General features: G+C 45.6%; 1 protein-coding gene across 2 annotated transcripts in view; it reads right to left on the bottom strand.

The window, feature by feature from the left end:
- Positions 1-19450, bottom strand: part of LOC149362728 (monocarboxylate transporter 9-like) — a 32873-nt gene extending 13423 nt beyond the window's left edge. Inside the window, exons 1-4 of one of the 2 annotated variants that reach the window (XM_089569797.1) lie at positions 18868-19450; positions 5534-5677; positions 1458-2227; positions 1232-1404 (exon numbers count right to left, since the gene is read on the bottom strand). In XM_089569797.1, the coding sequence (XP_089425923.1) occupies positions 1232-1404; positions 1458-2227; positions 5534-5677; positions 18868-19093 (1313 nt within the window). In that variant the 5' untranslated portion in view covers positions 19094-19450. Of the gene's footprint in view, positions 1-1231; positions 2228-5533; positions 5678-18867 lie in introns of both variants that reach the window. The other variant, XM_089569796.1, reaches the window with a different exon arrangement.
- Positions 19451-24339: the final 4889 nt, after the last annotated feature.

Below are 24339 nucleotides of genomic sequence, written 5' to 3'. Positions count from 1 at the left end.
GCAACTTCGGAGAGATGAGCTAGCATTTCATAACGTATTTCGTCAGCACCTCGTGCAGTCTGTTTACTGGCGGACAGTACTTCGCAGATTTCAAGTGAAAGTATTCTAAGGATCTTTATGCTGCCACTTGCCGGAAGTCTATTTTTCAAATGTGTTTTTGCATTTAAAAAATGATCCTGTGTGCCGCGAGAAACTAGAGGCTTGCTCCACTAGTATGTCTGTCAATTCGGTAATACTTGTTTGTGTATCAGGTGCTGTCAGGAAGGGGGAAAAGGGGGAGAAGTGGACGAGAAGAAGTTGCCATTAAGTTCACTAACTTCCTCCTACATTTATTTTTTTTTATGTGACTGAACTGTTCACTGATGAGACGTCGTTCTGCCAAGAGGCATTGCGACGGATACGACATGCATTTTCTCTTGGCTTTTTAAAGTTTATAAGCTTCTCATGCGTTTGGTATCAACAAAAATTCCTCACGCTTTATTTTGTTTCTATTTTCCTTCTCTACATTCTTCGGTGCACCAAACTTTTTGGCCTTGTCATGCCAGTTCTGAGGACTGAGTAATAGCTATGCGGGTTGCAGCAATGACACAACTTGTGAAAATTCAATTTAGTTCGCGAAGATTACCTGAAAACATTTTATCGAGTTTGGCCTTTTCTCGAAACAGTGACCAGTCATTTAGGTGCATCTTCCAACGGCATGGTTTACTTAAAATTATTGATGGTAGTGTTTATTAGTTTATTATCACTGGAAGGTGATCGCTTCCGCACGGGTTTTAAGAATATCCCATTTTGAAATCAGTAAAAACAGAGGGTGACCAGAAAGACAGAAATCAATTTTTCCAACCTTGGACAGCAATATGTGGGTTTATCTGTATTCAGCAGGCAGACATTATTGCACAGAATAAAATCTAAAATAGATCTCTAGCATCACTTTCTGAACTTTCCCAAAAACTAGATTGGGCATTAAAATCCTCAACTACCAGATATGGCTCTCGTAGCTGTTCTTAAAGTGCTTCGAATCATGAAGTGTTATGTCTAGGTGCGGCTCAAGATATATAGAACATAAGTGATTGTTTCAAAATTAAGAATGGTGACTGCAACAGCTTCGTAGTTAGTTTTAAGTTTGATAATTTGATTTCACGAATTGCAGTGCCACCCGGAATGACGATAGCAACACCTCTAGAGAACCTGCTTGTTTGCTCTCGGTCACGGCGAAAGACTTTCTACTCACCCACAATGGAAGGCTCGCAGAATGTGAGTGGCAGTGACAACAAAGCCACGAGTCCCCAGCAGACTGGAACACTGCGCACCCCCAAGTAGTCGGCACCGAGGACCGGCTTGATGGTAGCCAGGTAGCCTTGCTGGACGCCGGTGGCCACTGTCACGACAGCGATGGCAGGGAAACTACGCAGGTGCGGCATCAGCATGAAGCATACGGACAGGAGCACGAAACTGACGGCGGCAACGACACAGCGACCATGGGGTACTTTGTCCGATAAAACGGGAACTACGAGTCGCCCGAAGAACCCGCCCGCGCAGAGGCACGTCACGAGCAATGCAGCAGAGTCCTTCCGCACTTCCTTGTCCCCTGCGTAGTCCACTATTGTGGAAGCGAACAGGGGAAGCGTGAATTCGGCGACAACAAAGGGCACCAGTAAGGCGTAGAATATTGGTGCCCTCAAAATATAGGCTACTTGCAGAAGCACGCCTCTGGTGTCCCCTTGGTCATCTTGATCGTTTGGTGACTGCGGATGTGGTCCTGGTGGCCGTGAAGCAACGTGGGGGATCTCTAAATCGTCCTTCTTAGTGTTCGACCGCGTTATCGTGTACAGCGAGTTAGTGTGTTGGTCTACGGGCAGCCGTTGCGTCTCTCCCGCTTCATTTGGCCGTCGGATAGGAGCACGCACTGTAAGATTGATTGCAGGTTTCGTTGGTTCTTCATCCTTACGTACGGGTTTCCTGCAGAAGCCGCGAAGAGGCAATTCGATGGGTCTCGGGTTTTGTAGGAGGACAGCCAGCGGTAGGATGTTAAGAGTAATTCCACCAAGCACAAGGAACATGCCTTCGAGTCCATATTTTTCCTCTAAAGCTGATAATAACAAAGGACCGACGATCCCAGAAGTGGAAACTCCAAGAAATTTCAGGCCCATGGCGGCGCTCCTGTACTTATTGAAGTAGGACACCATGTAAACAGATGTGGTGATCATCAGAGTGCCTTCAGATATCCCTGCAAACAGAAACACCGATAACTTTACTTTACTTATTAATTTGAATTCTCCGTTCAAATTAAAAGTTGTAATGTCCCCTAAACTTATCTTCTTGAAACAAGGGTGCGCCTTAAGGCTGTTTATTGTACTCCTTAAACCATAAACACATTACGCGACGCAAGTCTGCGACTGCAAGTTTAAACAATGCGATATAGATACGCAACTTAACAGTGTCAAACTACAACGAACCAACCACCATTCAGCACTACTTGGCCTAGATATTACCGAAATGCTGCTCGCACAAACTATTTATTGTATGCGGCTAATACATAATAATACAATAATAATACAAGTCCGCTTTCGTAAACAATCACCGTCACGTGGATTGCAGCAAACATGCGAAAGAGTCTTTGTTGCTGATGCTACCAAAGCACAAAAAAAAACACAATGGTCAGGTTGCGTACACTTGTTACTGCAGCTTAGTGCACTGGGACCACGTGTACTGGAGCCGGAGGTGAAAGAGTAACTTTTTATCGATACAGAAAGCGATGCAAGCTTTGTTGATTCGAAGCGATGAGCCGCATGCACTGATTGTTGCGTAATCTATTCGACCTCCTGACCTGTTATGAAGTGACGAAACCACAGCTATGGCTCAGTCGGCTCCGAAGCCTCGCTTCTATGTGAGTGTTACCACTATTAAGGCCGCCTCTATTCCATGACCCCCTATTACCACCATATTACAGGACTATATATAGGTACAGTCTTTGTCAAAAGTAACCAGGCTGCATGGTTTGCTTCTAGCGCATACAGTGGAGCCGTTACAGCTTCCCTGAAGCAGAAATGGTCGTTAAAGGCAAGTACTGGGGGTCTTCTTACCTCCCAATACCTTTTTATCTTTAGGAAAGCCCCAAGGGCTCCACTGTACAAGCTAGAAGCAAACCATGCAGCCTGGTTACTTTTGACAAAGACGGTACGTATAATGGAAGCTTGCAGTCATCGAAACCAAGAAAAAATGGGGATTTTTTTCTATTCTTTCTTATATTTTGTAGCGTTCATCAATGGAAATGTATAATGTAAATATTTTATAGCTAAAATATAAATAATTGGAGAGTAGAAGCGAAAGCAACTCATGCCGCTAAAACGGTTCGAACCCACGACCTTCGAATTTCTCGTACGGTACTCTACCAACGGAACTACTGCGGCCGCCGTTCAATATTCTGATTTCGGGGTTATTTATGTTTCGTATAACAAAATGGTCACCATAGACACTTTTGGCCATAGAGATGGACGTAGTATGTCCTTTATTAAAACCGCGAATGTCCCGAAGAACGTGATCGAACTGCGAGGGCAGATTCTGTTCGAGAAGCCTGATATGCTACCAAAAGCTTCAAGACTGCCAGAACCGAGACCCTCGCTAAGCTGTTGAGCAGCAAGAGTAGCTAAATGTAGGGCTCGTAATGGCATTGATATGAAGTAAACAGATATTTCTCTATGCTTTCCTTGGTTTCCGTGTCTATATATGCTACCTCGATATGTAGCATGGGGACCGGGGTCCAGGAGCTCTCAAGGAGCTTCAGTGCCCTGGCAGGTTAATTTGACCCGCTATGGTCCTGAGCAGACAAGAGTGGGGAATTGAGGTACTCGTTATGACGGAGGTCCCCATGCCTCGCGGTCTTCCTAATGGAACGAGAAACCTTCATGAAGCTAAGGCAATGCCTTTGCGACATTGAAGTGGCTAACGGGCTCGTTCGGTATTTTCAATATTTTTTCTATATTTTATAGCCTTTCTGGGCTTTATGAAATGTCCTCACACAGCGATTGGACAAAGGTGTGAGCTCCATGAAGCCAGTGATTGTCGCTTGGACGGGCTTTAGCGTGTTCCGCACCGTGAGAGCGTCAGCCCGGGGGCCACTAACGACATATGTGGCTCTTGTCTCATTTCGATCGCAGAGTCAATGAACCTCCGGACAAATTACTACGTAATAATAAATAAATTGGCGAAAACTTAAATTTACCTGCTCTCCATCGAAGGGGACCAGGTTGACCGAAGGAGGTTTATTGAAAATGCGTAATCCTATTTGTTATTAACCATGGGTATGCCGCAAAAACGCTTCTTGAATGAGAGAATGATTCCGTTTAGCTTATGAACCCAGAGCGGCTGATCACAATGGGCGAAAAAAAATGTCTTACAATGCGAAAAAAGAATGTTCTTTCCTCATGCACAATCTCGGCCACGGTCGCCATATCTAGATATGGAGTTTTTTATACCAATGGCGCACACTGAATGATCCAGCAGAGATCGCGACGGCGGCAGCGACAGTTGTAGCCATAGAGATTCTAAAAATTGCCAGTGAGGAAAAGTGGCGTTGCAATAGTTCCTCCACCATGAAGAGGCGCAGATAAGTAGAGAAGATATTGTTTCGTATTTTCCTGGATACTGCTGGCCAAAAAACATGCTCTCAGTCTTAACAGTGCTACTAATCTCGATGAACGCCTAGAAATGCTCTGAAACTTTCTATGGCAGCCTTATTTTCTTACCAGCCTTTGAAAAATGAAAAAACGCACGACTAATGTATTGTATTCAGCGCACAGAGGAGAACATATTGAGGCGTAGCGACCGAGTCCGAGGCAGCATCCACGTTTTCGGCTCAACACTAGTCAAGCTAGCAGCGAAATCACATGTTCTTGGTATTCCCGCTATGAATGAAGTGCTCTTGAAGAAACTCGCATATACGGTGGCACCCCTTTTTCTCATAGGTATTTTTTTTTAAACTCTAGGGCTGCACCAGCACAGATTGCAAAAAGATAACTGGGAAGGGTGCTCCCAGATACTTCAGGTGCTCTGCTTCTTATTTCTATGGGCGATTTGAAACTCGGATCGCGCGGTGTCAAGAGATCCGGGCACTCTACCTTTTTAGAACCTCTTCAGCCGCGGAACCAAGGTAGTTAGTAAAGATGTAGCAAATTTTTTTTAAAGGAAAAACGTTGGCTGTATGAAATGAACAGGTGAACTAGATTTGGCTGCGTGAAAAAGACAGATTCCTAAACTTAGAAAGCGCATTAGTAAAAGGTATGGCCATCAGTCGAAAAAGAATGTGAAATGCGCATCCTATGAAAACAGGCGTTCCTTCTAGTCAAATGAAAGGCTCCGGGACAGCAATACCTGTCCCCATTTTCTAGAGACGTTTAGTTAAAAACATCATAACGGCATTGTAAATACACCCCTCTGTCAACCTTACGTATTTCGTTAGTTGGACTGCGAAATTATTGCGTTACTTACGCTAAGAGTTTTTTCTACGATCCTCACGGTGCTCATGAATACTCACCATAGAAAAATCCGAACGTAAGCATTATCCACTGGATGCTCGGAACGAACGCGGACGCCATGAGAGCAGCGGGACACAGGACTGCTCCAGTCATGATCATGCAGTTGATGGAGACTTTCTGCTGAATGGCTCCGATTACGAAACCTGCAACAAGACAAGGAGCACCACACTGTCTTCTCAGCCGAACTTTTGTGTAACTTACCATCACCGTCATCTGGTGAATTGCTTAAACGAGTGCAAAGGGATCTCCTAGCCTTGCACGTTAAGCTTACACAGCAATGACCGGCGCGTGGAAGATATAGTAGCGAGAATAGGTCAAACCAGGCATCGTAGAACGTGGCTGGTCGCCTGATGCTCATAAGATTCTTAACGAGTTTTTGAAACGTGTCGTGGGTTCCCTGCTTCTTAGATAAAATATTCATTGCATCGTTACGTGACAACACTGCTCTAAGTGAGTGGCTGTTGACAAGAGTTGTACCAGTTTTTAATCTTTAATTGTGGTCCCATATCTATCACATGTTCAGCATGTGAAATATTAGAGCGTATAATATACAAATATCTTACAGAATACACCACTCGATAATAACACAACTTTTCGAAATTACTTATCCATTTCTTATACCGATAAACTCAAAAGGACAAAGAGATTCCACTGGGATAGATTTGTCCAAGACAGAGTGTATCACGTTAAACTTTTAGACAAAGTGCGTAAGTTGGGTGTCGATGTACAAATTGTTTACTTCATTCGGGCTTATCTAATTAAGAGAGAGCAGTTTTTGCTAACAGATGAAGAATGCTAATCAAATTCATAACTATTATCCGGGGTTCCGCAAGGGTCGTTATGGGTCCTATATTATTCGTTTTGCATATTAATAATATTCCTAAGAGCAAACACCCTCTCGTTGAAGCACGATTATTTGCTGGGGATATTCTGTTATTTTATTGCATGAAAAGCATGCAAGGCCAGGTCCTGTTGAAAGATTTTTGTTAAAGGTATGTAAGAGTGGTCTGTAAAGTGCGACATGCAAATCAATTATGAAAAGTCAACTTCTATGATTTTGTTAAACAGGAAGACATCATTAGTGCTCCCTTACAATATCAATAGCATTTAAATACACTTCCGAGTAAATTAAAATATATAGGCGTTACCATTTCTAATCCGTTCAGCTCGAGTGATTATGTACAAATGTTTGTTTAACAGCTGCACAAAATTTCTGTTTACTAAGGCGAAAACAAAAATATGCACTGTCAGATGCCAAGCTTAAAGCATATAAATCAATAGTAAGGCCAACTCCAGAATACGCAAGCATAATTTGGGATCCAAATCAGAAATATCTCGTAGGTAAACTTGAATGCGTTTAGAGATTAGGAGTGAGATTTTTAATTTCGTCTCACCAAAGAACGCACTCAGTAAATAAACTTCTCTCACGAGCAGAGTTGCCAACATTGGCCATGCGTAGAAAAATTGGTAGGCTTAAGTATTTTATGAGCTCTATAACAACAATTTCAATATGAATTCCAGCATGTACTTGTGGCCTACCGGAGGACTTTCACCTCTTACTAATCATCCATTGGCGATTATATCCTGTGCGTCAAGAAGTGACGCCTATAAATTTTCGTTTCTGCCTAAAAATTTATATAATGGAATAAGCTTGATCGGCAGTGTTTTATAAAACTAGTTCACAAGAAACTTTTCAAAAAGGGTTGGAACTGCGTTGTGCTCATTAAATGCACCCTGCTCACCGTATAGCAGCTCGTAAGGGCTAACAGTTGGAAATAAATAAAGTTCTGTGAAAAGGTGCCCAGTACCCAACGCTGCCGTTGAGGACTATGAAGGCTCCGCCATTTCACTTCCACAACGCTGCCACGCATCGCTCCAAAAATGTCTCGCGTACGCCCAGAAATTATGGCCAGGCGCAGTTTTCTCGTGAAAAGTTGTTTAAGAACGTAATTTTTTCGCATATCGTAAGGTTGCTGCATAACAATCATTGTACACGCAGGTTCCTCCTCGGGGCGCTTGTATTTTTATTCTGTTCCATACCCAACAATTCGGGACAAAACCATTTTTCAACGAGACAGCTTATATGAACGAAATTTTTTCATATAGTCTAAGATTTTAATAGCAATATATCCTCATGTTTATGCTATCGTCAGAAGCGTTCCCCATTGGATTTCTAGAAGCGGGAGTCTTTAAATGTTCGATGCAATCTATATAAACCATTTAAAAGAAAGATTTTGCTGCATATCAGCAGAGTGGACCATTACCTTCAACATTTCTGTAAAAGTATCCTATAATTTTCCAATTTTCGAAAATTTTGTCCGAAATTGTTGGACTGGTTCTTTTATAGCAATTTTAACTGCTCTGTGCGAGAGCAGGACGAACTTTAAAAGCGAGATTTTACTACGCATCTGAAGATTAGATCATTTTCGTCAATAATAATAATAATACAATTTTATTTACGGTTTCGTGTACACATTTTACTCTTCGCCATTTAAGTACAATTCTGCTTGAGTGCTACCCAGGCAGCCAGTGGTCCAGGGTAACGTATACGTTCATAACGGTATCTACAATACTCCGCAGTTACTTTGAAACTGATGTTCAAGAAATCTAGGCTTGATACAGTGAGACATTTGCAGAAATTTACTAAGACTTCCAGCGGTTTTACTAGAGCGTGATAGCGGTCACTGAATCAGGGTAGAAGGACAAAATGCTCTGACAGCTTTTTTTTTTACTTATACGATCGTACAAGTACAGGCTGCCGCTTCACCATGGTACCAACTACTTCTTTATTTAAAGGAAAATTGAATCGCGCCACTCACTACATGCTACAGAGGACAACACTTTAGCGTCACGAAAAAAACAAATAAATTCACATTGCTTGGCTGCGTTTGTATTAAATCTACCAAAACAACAGCGTGGTAGCCATATGCGTTCGTCGTGGCAGATACTTCTTATCCTTCTGCATTCTCGAAGCCTTAAATTAGAGAAAGTTGAATACCGTCTATATTAATGAACAACTCTATAGACTACTTCCCGTTCAGTACCTCAAGCCCAATAGATTCAAGTATGCACTTCTTTTACCTTCCGTTCCATGCAAACTCAGGCGAATGATACCGAAACAGTGCAGATGCCAACGCTGAAACTGAAGCTAAAACTTCCCCAACTTTTAGCCCCACTGGAATGCTGCAAAAAAAGAGTTTTCCCTCCGCAGCACCTGGAGTGGGATTGTCAGCGTCGAGGAAAAAAATTACCTCATAATGTCATGTCGACTACGCTAAAAGCATAGTTTGAGGAGGCCACTGATTATCGCCTGCGAGTAGTCATTACTCCATTTAAGCCTTTCTATATCTTCTCAGGAAGTTTACCCAAGACAATTCCACTTCTACAGAACCCAAGCCCAAGTTATGCGGGTACATTATTTGCCTTATTTTCGTAATGTGTAACACGTTTATGATACTTCAAAAGGACACTTACACACACGCTTAGCGCGCTTTCTAGAGCACGCAAAGTACACTAAGACCACGCAAACCTGGTTTCAGGGCAGACAACTTGATATGCAGTGTCCATGCCGGCTTCGAATTCATATTCTTCGTGCGTACAGTTCCTCAGGCAGTAAGTAACGAGCCCTAATCCCACTCGGCATTAATAAAGCGACATGGTCGTACATCGGGCTCTGTTGGCAAGGATACAAAGTCTGGACTTTCAAATATATGTCCATCCTAGGGTCTCTGTTTTTATGAATAACAGAGGGTTGTTAATCGCAAACGGTGTCTTTTGTCCCTTTCGACCCTCGTCATCCTGACGTTTTTACCTACCTCTAGGCTGATGATACTGATATTTTCTTTCTGTAAGGGGCAGCCATCCGCCTTCAGCTTGCTGCGAGCGCATTCATGAGGCTCTGAAATACAGCTGTGCGAACTATTTTAGAAACTGCGTTCTGCCTTCTTCTCTCTTTTTCTCGCGGTAAAGAGATCTTTCACCCTAAAAATTTATTTTTACCGCGCCAACATGAACCCATTTCCAGAGTTTAAAGCATAAAAACTGGGCAAGCGCCCAAACATAAAAGATAGACAAACAAGATTTTTAGCTTCAGTTTATTCAAGCTATGCCCCCTTACTTCATATCCAACAATGCGCATGCGTCACTTCGAACGAGGCATCGCTTCAATAAGTTTGATGTCTGCGTGCGCTAGTCTTGTCTGCCTGTCTTTATGTCTCGTTCGTTCCGCAGTTTTTATCTTTCAGACACGCGAAACAAACCTCTCATCGTACTCTACAGTTCCTTAGTTTTGAGTGTGGGATGCCATGAGACCAATATATTTAATTTGTTGCTTAGTCCAGTGGCTATGCAGCGCTGACCGAGCAGGCATCAATAAGACATCCGGAGACACACTCTCCGCGTCACTTAACCTAATTATGTCACGCCCAAATCACCATCTCGATATGTGTTGTTCTCCAGCAGCTAACGATCTTCTTTCGTTGTTTCTTTCAAAACAGCAAGCACTATAATTGTCGCTGGAGCTTTCCATGCTCGTAGTAACCAAAGTGCTCCACAGGCTTTAAAGCGCGCATGTTCTACCTGCTTTCACGGTTTCAATTCCTGGCCATGGAAACATTCCTCAATCTCTATAAACCTTCTTTGCATGGATATGTTACTTTTTCCTTGGCAGCTCTTTCAGTGTTTGGTGTTCATTGGCCTCGCTCTCATACCCCGTAAGTTACCTGCAAGCACTACTTGTCATATCACGTTTCTAAATATAGGTCGTCCTTCCGCCACGCAGCTCTGAACTTGCAGTCAGATAACATTTATGGCACCTTCCACAATCACAAAAAGGTCAAACGTTTCTGCAGGGATGACGCAGAGGTAGAGCATCCCCCTCGTCTGCCGCAAGGCCTGTCATTGCACTCAAGTGACCCTAGAGTTGCCCACCGGTTAAAAGCTCCGTGCCAATAGAACGATAAAACCAATGCGCGGCTACAGCCCGATCTCTAGTGAGAACTTTGAGGTACAGGTGGTCCTGAAAAGGCTCCACTGACTGCCCGGTAAGAAAGCCCTCATTCTCAGAGCAGGACTTGGCTGCCTTGGTGTAGTATTCGGCCATCCCTTCTTAAATTGATTGATTGGAAAGTCCATTATTTTGAGAGCAAGGCACAAGGCCACTGTGGGGGCCTCTTAAATGATATCTGCTCTGATGACTGTAATATGTTTCTTCCTGGAAAAGCTCTGTGAACTCTTTGACCCTAGGCAAGCTCGAAGTGCTTCAAGCTGAGGGAATGGACGCGGAATGATACCTTTGTATTAAATTAGTCCAAAACAAAGCTCGTCATAAGGTAACAGGCAATCATTGGAAATTCCTTACAGGGTCGTCATTGCTCGGTATGTACTCAATAGAGAGAGACCTGTGAAAGAGATGGCGTTGTTTTTACCATGCACATGTTATCGAACTCACATGTCGGCCATATTTGATCAAAAGCGCGAAAGGTAGCAGGTGCACTGAATAGGCATCGCCATTTATTTCCCCTGTAAAGTATAAGGCAGTTTGGGCTGGTTGGTTCACTGGTTAACAGGAGGCGAGACAGTGCAACGAATAAAGATAACGGAAGCAAGACCAACGAACGCGATCAAGGACAACAGAAGGAAAGACAACGTGAAAGGGCTTGTCAAGTGTGCGTGTTGCTTTCCTTCTGTCGACCTTGCTGGTTGCGCAGTGCATTCTGTATTCTGGTATGGGGAGGCTACTTCACAAAGTCTCAGCAAACTTATCCCGCTAGAGAAGGAAGCACTTCGGGTATAGAAAATGCTCCATTTAATGTGTATACTCACGTTGTTTTCCACAAAAACAAATAGCTCCAGGGGAAGCTATAGATTCCTTCCTAGGACTCGAAAATTACGCTAACAAGGCAGCATTACGAGAACACATAAAGGAACGAACAAACAGACGAGGACGAAGCTGCGATGTGAACTGAACACCTTGGTGGAAATCCCGCGCTTGTTATTTCGTCGGCAGTATCCCTGCCTTTCATCTTGCAGGTGCTTCGCACAAAAAATCGACCTCTTATGTTCACAACGAGGTTGACGATGTGCTTGCACACTGTTCTACTTTTTTACGAATCCCCCATGCTTCGACGAGCTCCCTAGTTAGCTTATCGCCTTTCTATTTCAGGACTTGCACTTTTGGTGTACACGTGGGTACATGGCTTCGTTTGCCTTTTTTCTCAGTTTGCATCTTTAACAGTGCAAGGCTAGATGCTGCCAGATGTACCTGATAGGGGTGATGTTTGGTCTCTTGCCCCACCGCTTAGGCATCTTCATATATGGTCTTTACATTGTTTTCCACGGAACAGGGGGATACTATGCACCACTCCTTGAACGCATTCGCTGTATCTTGTCTCGTGTGAGGTCTTGAATTGTGTTTTGTTTTCTTTTTCCTGTTGACTCGGGCACACTTGCTTTTCACCTTGTTAGGTTCTGAGCATACTATTCGGATGCCGTTCCTCTTGCCGACCTTCATAATGTTGTGAGTCAGTCCATGCATGTATGGAATTTTTTGAAGATTATATTTTGCATCTACTTATTCAGGTCCTGTTTATCTTCCTTGGTCTCCATCCCTCTTCTGGAGGATGTCTTCGGTTATGCTGCGAAAAAAACGACAAGGAGACCGAGCATTTTCTAGCCTACTTAACTGCCGCTAAAAACTTTGATCCATCTGTTGCTGACGCGATTTTATCAGCGCTGAAAGTAACGCTGTACTCTGTATTGCCCTTTTTACGGTCTATCAAAAGACCGCAAAACGGGCGATAGGGAAGGCAAGAGGAACGGCGTCCAGATAGTATGCTCATCACCAAACAAGGCAAAAAGCATGTATGCCCGAGTCAACAGGCAGAAGAAAAAAATCGTACTGCCAGATCACACATCAGAGAAGATAAAGCGGATGTGTTCAAGGAGTAGTGTACTGTATCATCCTGTCCTATGGAAAGAAATATGTAGACCAAACAGAAAGATGCCTAAACGATAGGGCAACTGAACAGAAAAGACAAAAAGGAATAAATGCGCTCGGGTACCCCCGAATTGTATCATTACTATATTGCAAATCCCATTATTAACATTGTGTTATCAGACACAGCAGAGTGTAAAGCATAGAGTGCTTGTTCGCGATACGCCGCCTGTACAAGACCAACCAATTGGTTTACCAATTGGTTTCTCTGGCCTGTATCAGACAGTCTATGGCTTGTTCCACTCATCTGCCAAAAATATCTCCACTGACGACACTAGCAGAGCGGAAGGTAATAAAGATTTCATTACGCCCTGGGACTATGAGTTCGCCTGCGTGCCAGTACGCTTAGCCCATAGCACATGTGAGCCAGTAAGCATCGCCATCGAATGTCCTTTAACGGTTGTCAATTGCCCATTAAACGTCATTCTCGCCAGTGCTCTTGCCGTTTCCTCATCCGCCGTCACAGGTTTGCAGATGACTGCCCCTTGCGTGTTTGCACAGATCACAAGCGGGGGCTTGTGGATGGCCTGTTGTTGTATCGTAGTAATGATAATTAGCAATGAAACAGTACACGTAGCATACATCTGTATGCTGATACTTCGTCGTCTTCTCTACTCCCGTGCGCGCGAGTGCGTGCAGCGCACCTGCCACACTTCATCTTTATCACATTTCCGCCGCACTTAAAAAAAACAAAATGTCTAGCGGATGTTATAGTCTTTCAACCATGCGGGCCGCTTCTTTTTGCGAGTACTTCGGCGAGGCGGCGCAGGAAGTGAAGCCGCAGTTGCCGCTGTGGATGTACTACACGAGGGTTGAGGAGCGGCTGCCGATTCCGGAGCTGGCGAAACCAGGTGCGATGAAGGGCCCGGGCAGCTAACTTGAGCGGCTGGCATCGGATGAATTGAAGGCGCGTCCGAAGAAGAACCCTGGACCACGGTTCCGGACTGTGGACTGGGCGGCGGCATTCTGTTGCCGTCGATAGGCGGCGAAATATCAGCGAAAAGGGCCGCTGGAGCTGGGGAGGACAGTTGCTGCTGAACTACTTCTGGGCGAACCGCAGAAAACTTGGACGAGTGCCACACTCGCCCATCATCCAGCAGATAAGATGCAGGTCCACGCTGCTCCACAATCTTCCGAGGCTCCGAAAACCGAGCTGACAGTTTGCCTCGCACAGTTGGTTTGCGAACACGCACGTACTGACCAATCTGAAAATCACAACACTTGGCGCCACTCCGCTGGTCCGCATAAAGCTTGTACTGCGCTTGCTTCTCCTCAAGCCTCTGCCGCAAAAGCTTGAGCGCTTTTGTCGGATCCATTGAGAAGGACTGATCCGGCAGTCCTACGACGTTGAGTCTTGTGCGGGGCAACCGGCCATGAAGTAGGACAGCTGGTGCAATTCCAGTCGTAGCATGGGGCGTACAGCGGTAGACACCGAGGTAGTCCACAATAGCTGTACGTAGGTCGTGTCGCTCGCAGAGAGCCAGCTGAATATAGGACTTAAGCACTCGATTGAATCGTTCAACGAGTCCATTAGCTTGGGGATGGTACACTGAAGAGTAGCAATGGCGTATCCCCCGTTCGCGGAGGAAAGTTTGCATGGCCATCGATGAGAATTGAGGTCCGTGGTCAGAAACAATCTCTTGAGGGTAACCCTCACGAGCAAAGAGGCCAAGCAGGAATTCTTGAACGGTTTGAGTTGTGATGGCATCCGCGAAGAAAACCTCTGGCCACTTACTATAATAGTCCATTAGAGTAATCGCGAAGCGGCAGCCACTGGGAGCTTGGTCGAAAGGCCCCACGATATCAATGGCAACCTTATCCCAAGGTTTTTCTGGGAAGGCGACAGGTTGCAGAGGAGCTGCCACCGGACGAGCCGATTTGTCACAGGACTGGCAGACGACGCATGTCCGTACCATTTCTTCGACGTGCTCGTCCATTCGCGGCCACCAGTAGAGCTCTCGCAGTCGACTTTTCGTGCGGCTTATTCCGGGGTGTGACTCGTGCGCGATGTCCATGAGGCGTCGTCGCAAACTTTCGGGAACGACGAGCCTGTCACCTCGGTACAAGACGCCCTGCACGACGGACCGCTCCGAGCGCAGGAGATAATATGGTCTGAGGTTCTCCGGTGGGGGTTTCTTGTCCGGCCATGTCGCAGATGTAAACTGAATGGCTTGAGCAACTGCCGCGTCGCTGATGGTTGCCTCTTCTACCTCCTGTAGAGTCACGGCTGGCGATAGCACTCCTGTCTATTTAAGACCAGTCATGGTACAAACCCCCAGGGGGCGCTGCCTGATATGTGTGGGTGGTGCCGTCACTGAGCTCGTCTAAGCCAGCTCAAACAGCATCTAATTCTTCTCACTAAGCTGCACTCTGAGCTGGCTGCGAGCTGCCAGCTTGTCTTGCCGCTCGCCGTGATACCCGATGCCAATTATTTCTGCGACCAGAATCATGTAAACAGGCGTGAGTCTGCAAGCAATCGAGCTCTTTGTTAACCACAGTAAGTGTGGTGGTCATTGAGTGTTCAAACTGCACTAAACAAGCTGTGTCATACATGAAAGACAGTTGAACAGAAAAGCCACAGTTTGAACTCCACTGTTTAAGCCATTCATACATGTATGTAATTCACGAGATACGAGCACCTGCAAGAAGAACTTCATAGTAAAATAAGATTAAATGCAATGCAAAATGAACCTCCAGGTGCTTCAGAAGTCACTCGAGCAGCGCTTTGATAGGCGCAGCTTGGCAAGGGTAGTTGGGCACTCGACTTTGTTGCACAGTTCTCCACAGTTATTGTTTTTCCAGGGCTCCACTCCGATGTCGTCAAGCAGTCATTCAAAGTACAGACATTGCCGCTTATCATTGCAGAAATCATTGTAGAAAACTGACAGATCCTGAGCTAGCGATTTCTTATTCCGACGTGCTAAGGAATCTTGTAATCATTTTAGCTGACGAACCCCTGACGGCGCCGAACTCCTCATAAGGTGGAAACAGCGTTGTACTCCGGTATTCTCTGCGTCTTTGATACTCTTACTCCTACTTCGCTGGTGCTTCTTTGGTGCAGTCTCAATAGCATCACGCTCTCACTGTCCCCCTGTGGCACAAATATATATTGGCGTGCGGAACGAAGCGACGCTTGGGTGTGACAGCCCAGATACAAAGGGTCGCTTAAGTAACGTCATGGATAATACTGGACTTCATCAACCTAACTACACTTATCCCTATCTTAGGCTTATCCCTTATCCCTATAGGCTTATTCCTATCTCTCAAGTAACCATTTCCTCTGCCAGCTGCGGCCACCTTTTCCTCGAATACTTCCTGATTTCACCCCCCCTCCCCCCCCCCCCCCCCCCCGACTTTCTGTAGTCTCCTGCTATGCTTGCCTTCTCTTGGAATCCAGTCCGCTAACCTTGCCGACCATCGGCTATCTTGCATTCGCATTAGATTCCCTGCCCAAACCCGTGCTTTCTTCTTGATTTCGACTGCAGACGTCACTAACTGACGTTTGTTCCATGGCGGTTCATTTCCTTTTGCTAGCCTTCACGTTTTTTTTTTTTTTCCGCACAGGTAGGTACCGGTAATATACAGCGTTGACATGCTTTCCTTTCCAGGTATACTGGTAAACTGCCATTCATGATCTGTGAGTACCTACCAAATGCACTCCGCCCCGTTCTTACTCTCCTAGTTACTTTACCCTAGTTGTCCGGAGCTGCGGTCACTACGTGCCCCAAATGGATGTATTCCATTACCAATCCCAACGATTCGCCGTCCGTTGTATCCTAATGTTCTTTTCCGAGACTGCTGAACAATACTTTGATTTTCTTCTAATTAACTTTTACTCACCTTTCCGCTTTGCCTATCGACGCCTTCGATATTGTTTTAAAATTCATTCCCTGAGTAACCTGGCAAATTCAAAAACATTAGCTAGGGAATGTCATCACAGAATCGCAGATCACCAAGACATTCTCTATCAGCCTTCATCGCCAACTCCTCGCAATCAAACCCTCTCAATACCGGCCTTTAAATGCAGTGAATAGTTTCTGAAAGTTTCCATAAGGTGAGTCTAACATAATTCCATATATTTCCATATAAATTATATGGACGCAGTATGGAGTGTTTGGAGCCTGTATAAAATTTATGGAAACAGCACATAGAATCCTACGGACTTCGCATGACGTCGTGCACATTATATAAATGATATATAAAACCACACTGAAAGCTTACGGACGCCATTTAGACAATGTATGGATGCCCATATATCTTTCCATATCATATGGACTCCGTATTACCGTGATTCCATACGAGCGACTCGTATGGAACGTTTCAGTAGGGCTGGAGAGAACCTGTCTTCCTGCGCGACATACATCCTGTTTGTTATTTTATAACGTTCACAGTAGAGGACAACGTTCGCAGTCCACCCGCTATATATAGTTTCCAGTACCCTTACACACACCTCATGTACACCCTTATTCCGTAATGCCTGCATGACTGTTGAGGTTTCGACTGAGTCAAATCCTTTCTAGCAATCTCTGAAGTCTAAATTATGAATATATATAGCATAACAGTATATATGGGTTCGTCATGATTTGCGCATATCTTTTTCACCTGATTTACATTGTCAGTACAGTCTATTGTCGAGCAGCCTTTATGCAGCTAGTCTGGTCCTTTAGATGACCGGATTCTGAGGTTTCTCTGATGTTAATAGCGATCCCCTTAGTAAATACCTTGTAGGCAGCGGACAGTAAACTGATCGGTCTGTAACGTTTGCAGTACTTGAAACCTCCTTTCTTATGGATTGAGAATGTCAGCGTTCTTCCAAGGGTTTATAGTACGTTCGTGGTCATGAGGCACTACATATAGAGCGAGGCCATTTTTTTCGAGCAAAATCTCCGCACCGCCCTTCTGTTATGATACATTCCAGCGGCTAAAAAGACACGGACGAAGGTAGACGAGACAGGACGAACGCCGGACTTCAACTTCAAGTTGAAGTCCGGCGTTCGTCCTGTCTCGTCTACCTTCGTCCGTGTCTTTTTAGCCGCTGGAATGTATCATAATAGTACTACCAACCAACTAGCCCAACTTTCTACGCTTAATGGCACCGCCCTTCAACAGGTCTGCATTTCCCTGAACTTCACCAGCGGTCTTCCCTCTTTTAATTGCTTGTAATGCTTTCTTCACTTCCTCCTTAGTTACCGGAGGGAAGAACGATTCCTATACATCACTTCCTCCGTCAGTATTGTCCTGATTATTTGGATTACTGCAGTGATCTGTGCAGAAATCCTAAGCCACTTTAAATATCTTATACATATCGGTAATGAAATTTTCCTTTTTGTCTCTTAGCGGGTACATCTCATTTTTGCCTATGCCTATAAAAGTCTTGAACTTTTTCGTGCAGTGCAACCATCCTCGACTTACTTCCAGACGCCTATAACTTGCGCTCTAGGTAGCGTGTTAGATAGTTAGTTATAATTATATGGAGTTTTATGGCCCATAAGCAACTGTGGCTATCATGCGCCAAACACAAGATTAGATGATGCTATATTAAGTCGGTAACCGCGACATTTTTGGCTGACGGAGGAAAAGGAAGGGAAACCGAGTTTTGCGGTGGCTGAAACACGAGTTCCTTTACAACGTTTTCTGTACCCATCATCGTGTTTGAAGCATAATAGCCTTAGTTGCGTATGTATCATAAACCTCAACACTGTTCACCCTCCTGAAAGCCGCAATCGTTGAAACTGTTGTCACATGACGCTCAAGGTATGTTCATATTCCACCGTTGGTAATGCTGTTGTCGGCAGCACCACATTACGGGCGCTTTGAACTGACGATTCTTCGAGCAGGAATAACAGAATCTAAACAGAAATAAAAAGTTTAGACTGCAAATGACGCATTCTAAACTTGCTGTTATTGGCATCCTTTTTTCGTTCTTTGTCAATTTGTGCTTCTGCATGAGCGAGTTCTTGTGTGGTGATTGCAGTAATTCGCGGCCATCTTTTTTTTTCTCTCGTACATGTTTCTTGCTGCATTCGCACTAATCTAAATAACTCCTCCGTCCTGTCACTTTACATTTCTATTTAGGCAAATTGCATAAGTGCCCGTGTGCTGTGCGGCGTCAGTGCACATTAAAGAATGCCAGATTGAGGAAATTGATCCACAACCCTCCAGTACTGCTTCTTGCATAGCCATATAAAGCTTCAGAACCTCCAAACCCATATTGCATATCTGACCATGCCATGCAACATCATACCAGTCATTGCCTGTAACAGCGTACGCACTAATGTCTGTCCTTACGTTTGTGTAATGACGCATAAAGTCAAATCAAGTCAGATCAAGGCGCCTTACCCATGAGGTTGCTCATCACCGTGCTTATGGTCCGGGGCCACGAGGCCGCTTCCCGGTTGACGCCGAACTTATCCATGAAGAGCACGTAAAAGAGCCCGCTGTTGGTCTCGGGCATGGTGAACAGGCAGTTGGCGCAAGCCGCAATGATGGGCACCGTCCAGCAGCGGTCCGTGGGAACAGCCTTACGACGCGAGCCGCCGCCAGTCGACGGCGAAGATGCAGGCATGTTTCGTTACGGCTCCCTCCGAGCAACATACGCTACGGGCCACACGCAGTCTCGAAATTGCTTTACATTCAGCCTGCAGCAACAAGTCTCCAGTGGGAATAGTGTGCGCGTAGCGCAGCTCACAGCACCTGGTTGCAGCGTTCGCCAACTGTTCGTTCACCTCGCCACAGGTATTCATGCGCCAAAGCCGTCCGAACCTCACAGTGCACCTGGCGCTAGCGGGTGTGCGCGAGGCCGGGACTCGGCTCATTGACGCCTCCTGGCGATGCTCGCACGCAGCGCTCCACTATCACGTCCACGGGAAGTACGCGCTCGGAGACCGCGCCGTCAACTCTTCTATTTTTTTCAGCCTGCGGCTCGGAGGCACAATACGGCACTTTACAGCCGCCGGAAGGCCGTGAAAGCAGCTAGCGTACGCTCATGTCCGTGGCCCACTAGCACTCCAAAGCGATAGAGAGCTGCGCGCGTACAAACTTGCTTCCGCGATTGCTTTATGAGCGGCATTGTGACGTAAGCGTTCGTCGTATGTCGAAACAGAAAAATGGTGGATTTTCCACTCTTTTCCCGCAGGAAATGTTGCCCAAGTGAGCCAAAGGCATGAGGCAACGTAAAGCTGCAGAGCTTATTTTCTCCGTTTTGTATAAATTTCGTGTTCCTTTCTTGTATTTGACTTGTACCGCGTTCTTGTACCGATATTACGGTTTTTTTCATCTGTATATACCTTTTTTTCGATTTGCCCCCCTCACCCAATGCTCTTCGGGGCCTGTGAGGTACTAATAAATAAATAAATAAATAAATAAATAAATAAATATGCCCATGATGTTCCTTTTACATGGGAGAGCTGGGCCGTTCCACCACAGGCATGGGCGTCCGGAAGGGGGGGGGGGGGGGGGGGGGGGGCAAAGGGGGGCAGTTGCCCTCCCCCCCCCCTGGAATGACGGATATTATTTATGCACTAGTTCCTTTTCGGTGCTAACCTACCGCCGCCCCCATCCCCAAACATCGGGGTCCCCCCCCCCCCCCCCCCCCCCCCGGAAAAAGTTCTGCGGACGCCCTTGACCACAGGACTTCCGCCCTGTTCTCTGGCCTCGCCTAGCACGACACGTCGCCTATGTTCGGCGCACTGAAGCTGCCGGGCCGCTTTCCCGGGGCACAGAAATGTTTGTCACCGTGGGTTAACCGCGCAATAGCGTTCAGTCGCTAGCACAGCACCTAACCTTCCGGCTGTCTCTCCTGGCTCGTCGAGCAGCTTTTTAAAGAGATATTTTTGTCCTAGAAGGTTCTAAGAATCTTATATAAAAGGCAGTGAACAGAAAGGGAAATTTCTGCTTTGTTATTTCTTGGTGTAAAAAATAATTTTGTTAGCAATTTTAGCAAGAGCACACACGAACTTCGTTGCCGGAAGTTCAAAAACGCCGTTCTTACCTACTGCGCCACGAGAACATCACAGAAACGCCCATTTTCAATGCACACCTGGATAAGATAACATTCTTCATAGTTTGATAACATTCTCCTTAGAGTAGTTGACTGGAGCGCGCTGGGACTCTCACTCAGAAAAGGTCCCCTAAACAGCCACTGTAAGAAACAAAACATACAAGTATGGAACTGAGGTAACCACTATGACATCTTTTTGGACATTTCCATTACTCATAACGCCCTTGCACCCTCAGTAAGGGATGTTAGCGCCGTCTGAAATCGCCTGTCGAATATGCGAAGGGTGTTACAGGCCGAGGATATTCCTTAGGGTGTTACTGGTCAAGAAAATTGGTGTGTTACGTTCCATGGATGAACTGGGTTTGGCGGCACGTTTCTGGTATAAACGGCCAAGGACGATCCTCCTATTCCCGTCCCGTGCTTCGCGCTAATTTATAGCCATGCAAAACCAACTAGCCCAACTTCATGCTCTGACGAGCCTCGAAAAAGACGACGCAAAGAAAAAATTATCCCCTCCTCCTCGCCATTGAGAGAGAGCTTCGCGTAATACGGGCAGTGTGTACTTCAGAATTGCAGAACCAAAACTGCCGGACAGTAAAACCAAAAGTTGAGTCATCTATCAGTCCGTATATACCGGGTGTTTCAGGGAATATTTCCAGTAATTCTTCAAATATAGGATTTCTGGGGAGAAAATATGGCTTTCGCGACATGGTATTGCCAGGGTTGGAGGACACCAGAAAACCGGTGAATCATTTTAACTAGTAAGCTGGCGAACTAATTTCCAATAACTAACCTTTTAACTATAGAGTCAGGCGCCTTGTTGCAATTAGAGGTTTGTAGCCAGTCGTTAGTAATAGCCGTATCAGTTTTTAGGATTTCGGAAACGTGATTACCGTCGGCACTGGGGTCTAACAACAAATTTTGGCTACATCGTGCCAAAGTACATGCGCATTCGAAGAGCATGCCGGCAAAGCAACCCCTCCAGTGCACGTAACCAGTCTAAATAGCCAAATTTTGTCGCGCCAAAGCACCGAGGGTAATCGTGTTTTCAAAATTCTGAAAACTGGTATGGCGGTTACTAACGACCGGCTACAAATCTCTAATCGCGGCCTGGCTAATATTTAGAAAGTTAATTATTGGAAATTAGTTAACCTGCTTACTAGTTAAACTGATATACCGGTTTTCTGGTGTCCGCCAACACTGGCAATACGACGTCGCGAAAGCGATATTTTTACCTCAGAAATCCTATTTTTGAAGAATTACTTAGTCTTCCCTGAAACACCCGGTATATGTGGACCGATAGATGACTCATACTTTTGATTTCAGTGTCCGGCACAGTTTTTCTTCTGCAGTTCTGAGGTACGCACTGTCCGTATTACGCGAAGCTATCTCTCGATGGCGAGGAGGAGGGGATATTTTTTTTTTTTGGCGTCGTCTGTTTTCGTCCAAAGGGAGAAGTCCAAATTCCTTTACACTTAAGGAAGGCGTTTGTCAGCGCTACAGGAAATGTAAAGAGAAAAAACAGAAAAATAAAATATTAATACTGCTGTCGAACACTGCACTTGTGCCGCCCGACGAGAAATGGAATTTAAGTCGTAACGGCGGCGTTTTTTGTGGTGTTTTGAGGGAGAGAGGAGAAGGGTTGAGGTACTGCTACATATGATGCAAGTTTCCGGTTAATTTCCGTTGTATAAAGGAAATGCCTAGTTCAAACATTGTATAAAATAAAAGTGTCCAAACTTTCGGTCGGTTGGTGAGTAATAGCTAGAAAAGAAGCTACAGCGAGTGAAACAGCGGTCGTGTCAGCAAGAGGGGCAAGCAAAGAATGTGTCGACGTCGAAACGAGCTGGCACATCTTCTATCTTCAGCGTCCGTACAAGATTTGCCGGCCATAGTTGCGGCACCACTAATTTTCTTTTGTCCTCTACATTCGGGTTGGAATTTGCGTCTGCTGTACAGCTTGGCCGTAATGAAACGTCAACACACATATGCCCCACTCTTCTACTTTGCAGCGATATACATTCTTAGCAACTGGTTTATAAATATTACCACCGACAAGCGGCCGACGTACACTGGGAGGTTTACTGAGGCGTGCTAGAACGCGCAGGGCAGCAGGGAGCTGGAGAAAAATAAAATGAAAACTGCTACCGCTTAGCAAGCCCAAGACTAGCGAAGTGCCAGATAACAGAGTGATATGTACAGCCTTCGTCAAAAGTATAGAGCCCAGGGATTTTGCTTCCCAGCCACAGCGTTCTAAATCTTTTGAAGGTAAGAAGATTTCTGGTCCTGCATGCCCCCTCCAATCAGCAGGACTTCCACGAATGATAGAAGAGCCCCGCTGCATGGCTGAGAATCAAACCCTATGGGCTCTGCTTCGCTGTGCATGGGTGTAGACTCTTTACTCTGAAACTAGAAAGTCAGGCTAGTTGTACGCTCTAGCTGAAAGTACAGAGTTAAAGTATTCATTCGAGAACATTAGAAGCCCTTGGGACCAAAATGCGCCGTCGTTCATAAAATTTGCCTATGGGCCGGAGGGGAGGGACGTCACAAGAGAGGGGCATTCCCTAGACTGTCACAAAGAGACGCGACCAGATCGGAGCATCTCCAGGCTGGATGGAAGTGCCGTGGAAGTGACCTCTCGTCCCGTGAAGGCGTCATCTGAGCTCCAAATTTTAGGCTTGCAGCCCACTGAACTCTTCTTGTATGTTGTGCCTTAGGCCAATGCATCTGTGTGTTTCGCGAAGTGTGCTTCGCTCACCTCAACTGCTCCATGAAATGCTTCGAGCCGGGATGCAAGAACCGCAGATAAGAATGCCGTCCAGCACTTACAAATAATTTTTAGATAGTGTATAAACTGTCTATAGACTTCTGTCTATAAAGTCTATAGGCTGTCTATAGACAAATCCTAAAGAAAAGTATATGGGCAATACGAATGTTATAGACAGTCTATAGGCAATCTATAGATTTATGGCCATACACTTTTAGTAGACTTTTTTTCTATACATAGTCTATATACTATGAATAGACGAAAATAAATACCCATAGGAAGGCAATAGAGTCTATAAGAAGTCTATATACTGTCTACAGACCACATTTATAAGGGAGGATTTCCGTTCTATCGGCTAGTATACTTGGCTCATTGAGTCCGCCTTCCTTACAAACGCGTTGACGAAAAGATTACCTGCGGTTTTCTCAAGTGCGCCTAAAAACACTGAGGGCAATGGAAAATTAACGCACGAAGCAGCTGAGGTGCCACGAAAAGTCGCGGCACGCATTTCACCTGAGTGCCAGAGCGAGCGCATTAACTAAAAAACACTATGAACCTGCTGGCAGTCTGGTAACTGTGAGGCCCGAATTCCCGGGATTCAGTGCGCAAAAGCGCCTTCGTAGAGAGAAGGTGGCGGCGTCCATGGCGGCGTGACCGGGCGACCTAATAGGTCTAGCAGTGTATGCTGACAATCTCGCGCCATACAGAACATCCAGAAAGGAGTACCCAACACTACATAAATCCCTCAACAAGTTAGAAGAGAACACCCTTAGGAGACTACAAACCAACACATACCCAACACCAGCTAAGTTACACCAGTGGTAGGTACCCTACACTAAACTCTCCGCAGTGCCCACACTGTGGAGAGGTAGCTAACCTCTACCACATGGTGTGGGCATGCCAATTTAATCCCTTAGTTGACCCCATTCCCAACACCTCGGAGGAGCAGTGGGAGGCTATTCTGCTCAGCGATGATCCTGACTGCCAGCACTGGCTGGTGGGGAGGGCCAGCGCAGCAGCAGCAGCCAGTGGACTACCGGACTAG

The sequence above is a fragment of the Amblyomma mixtum genome, chromosome 2 (assembly GCF_055824585.1).
Source record: "Amblyomma mixtum isolate Tamu chromosome 2, ASM5582458v1, whole genome shotgun sequence".
Lineage (NCBI taxonomy): Eukaryota > Metazoa > Arthropoda > Arachnida > Ixodida > Ixodidae > Amblyomma > Amblyomma mixtum.
The sequence above is the reverse complement of the archived record's forward strand: the minus strand, read 5'-3'. Positions and strand labels throughout refer to the sequence as shown.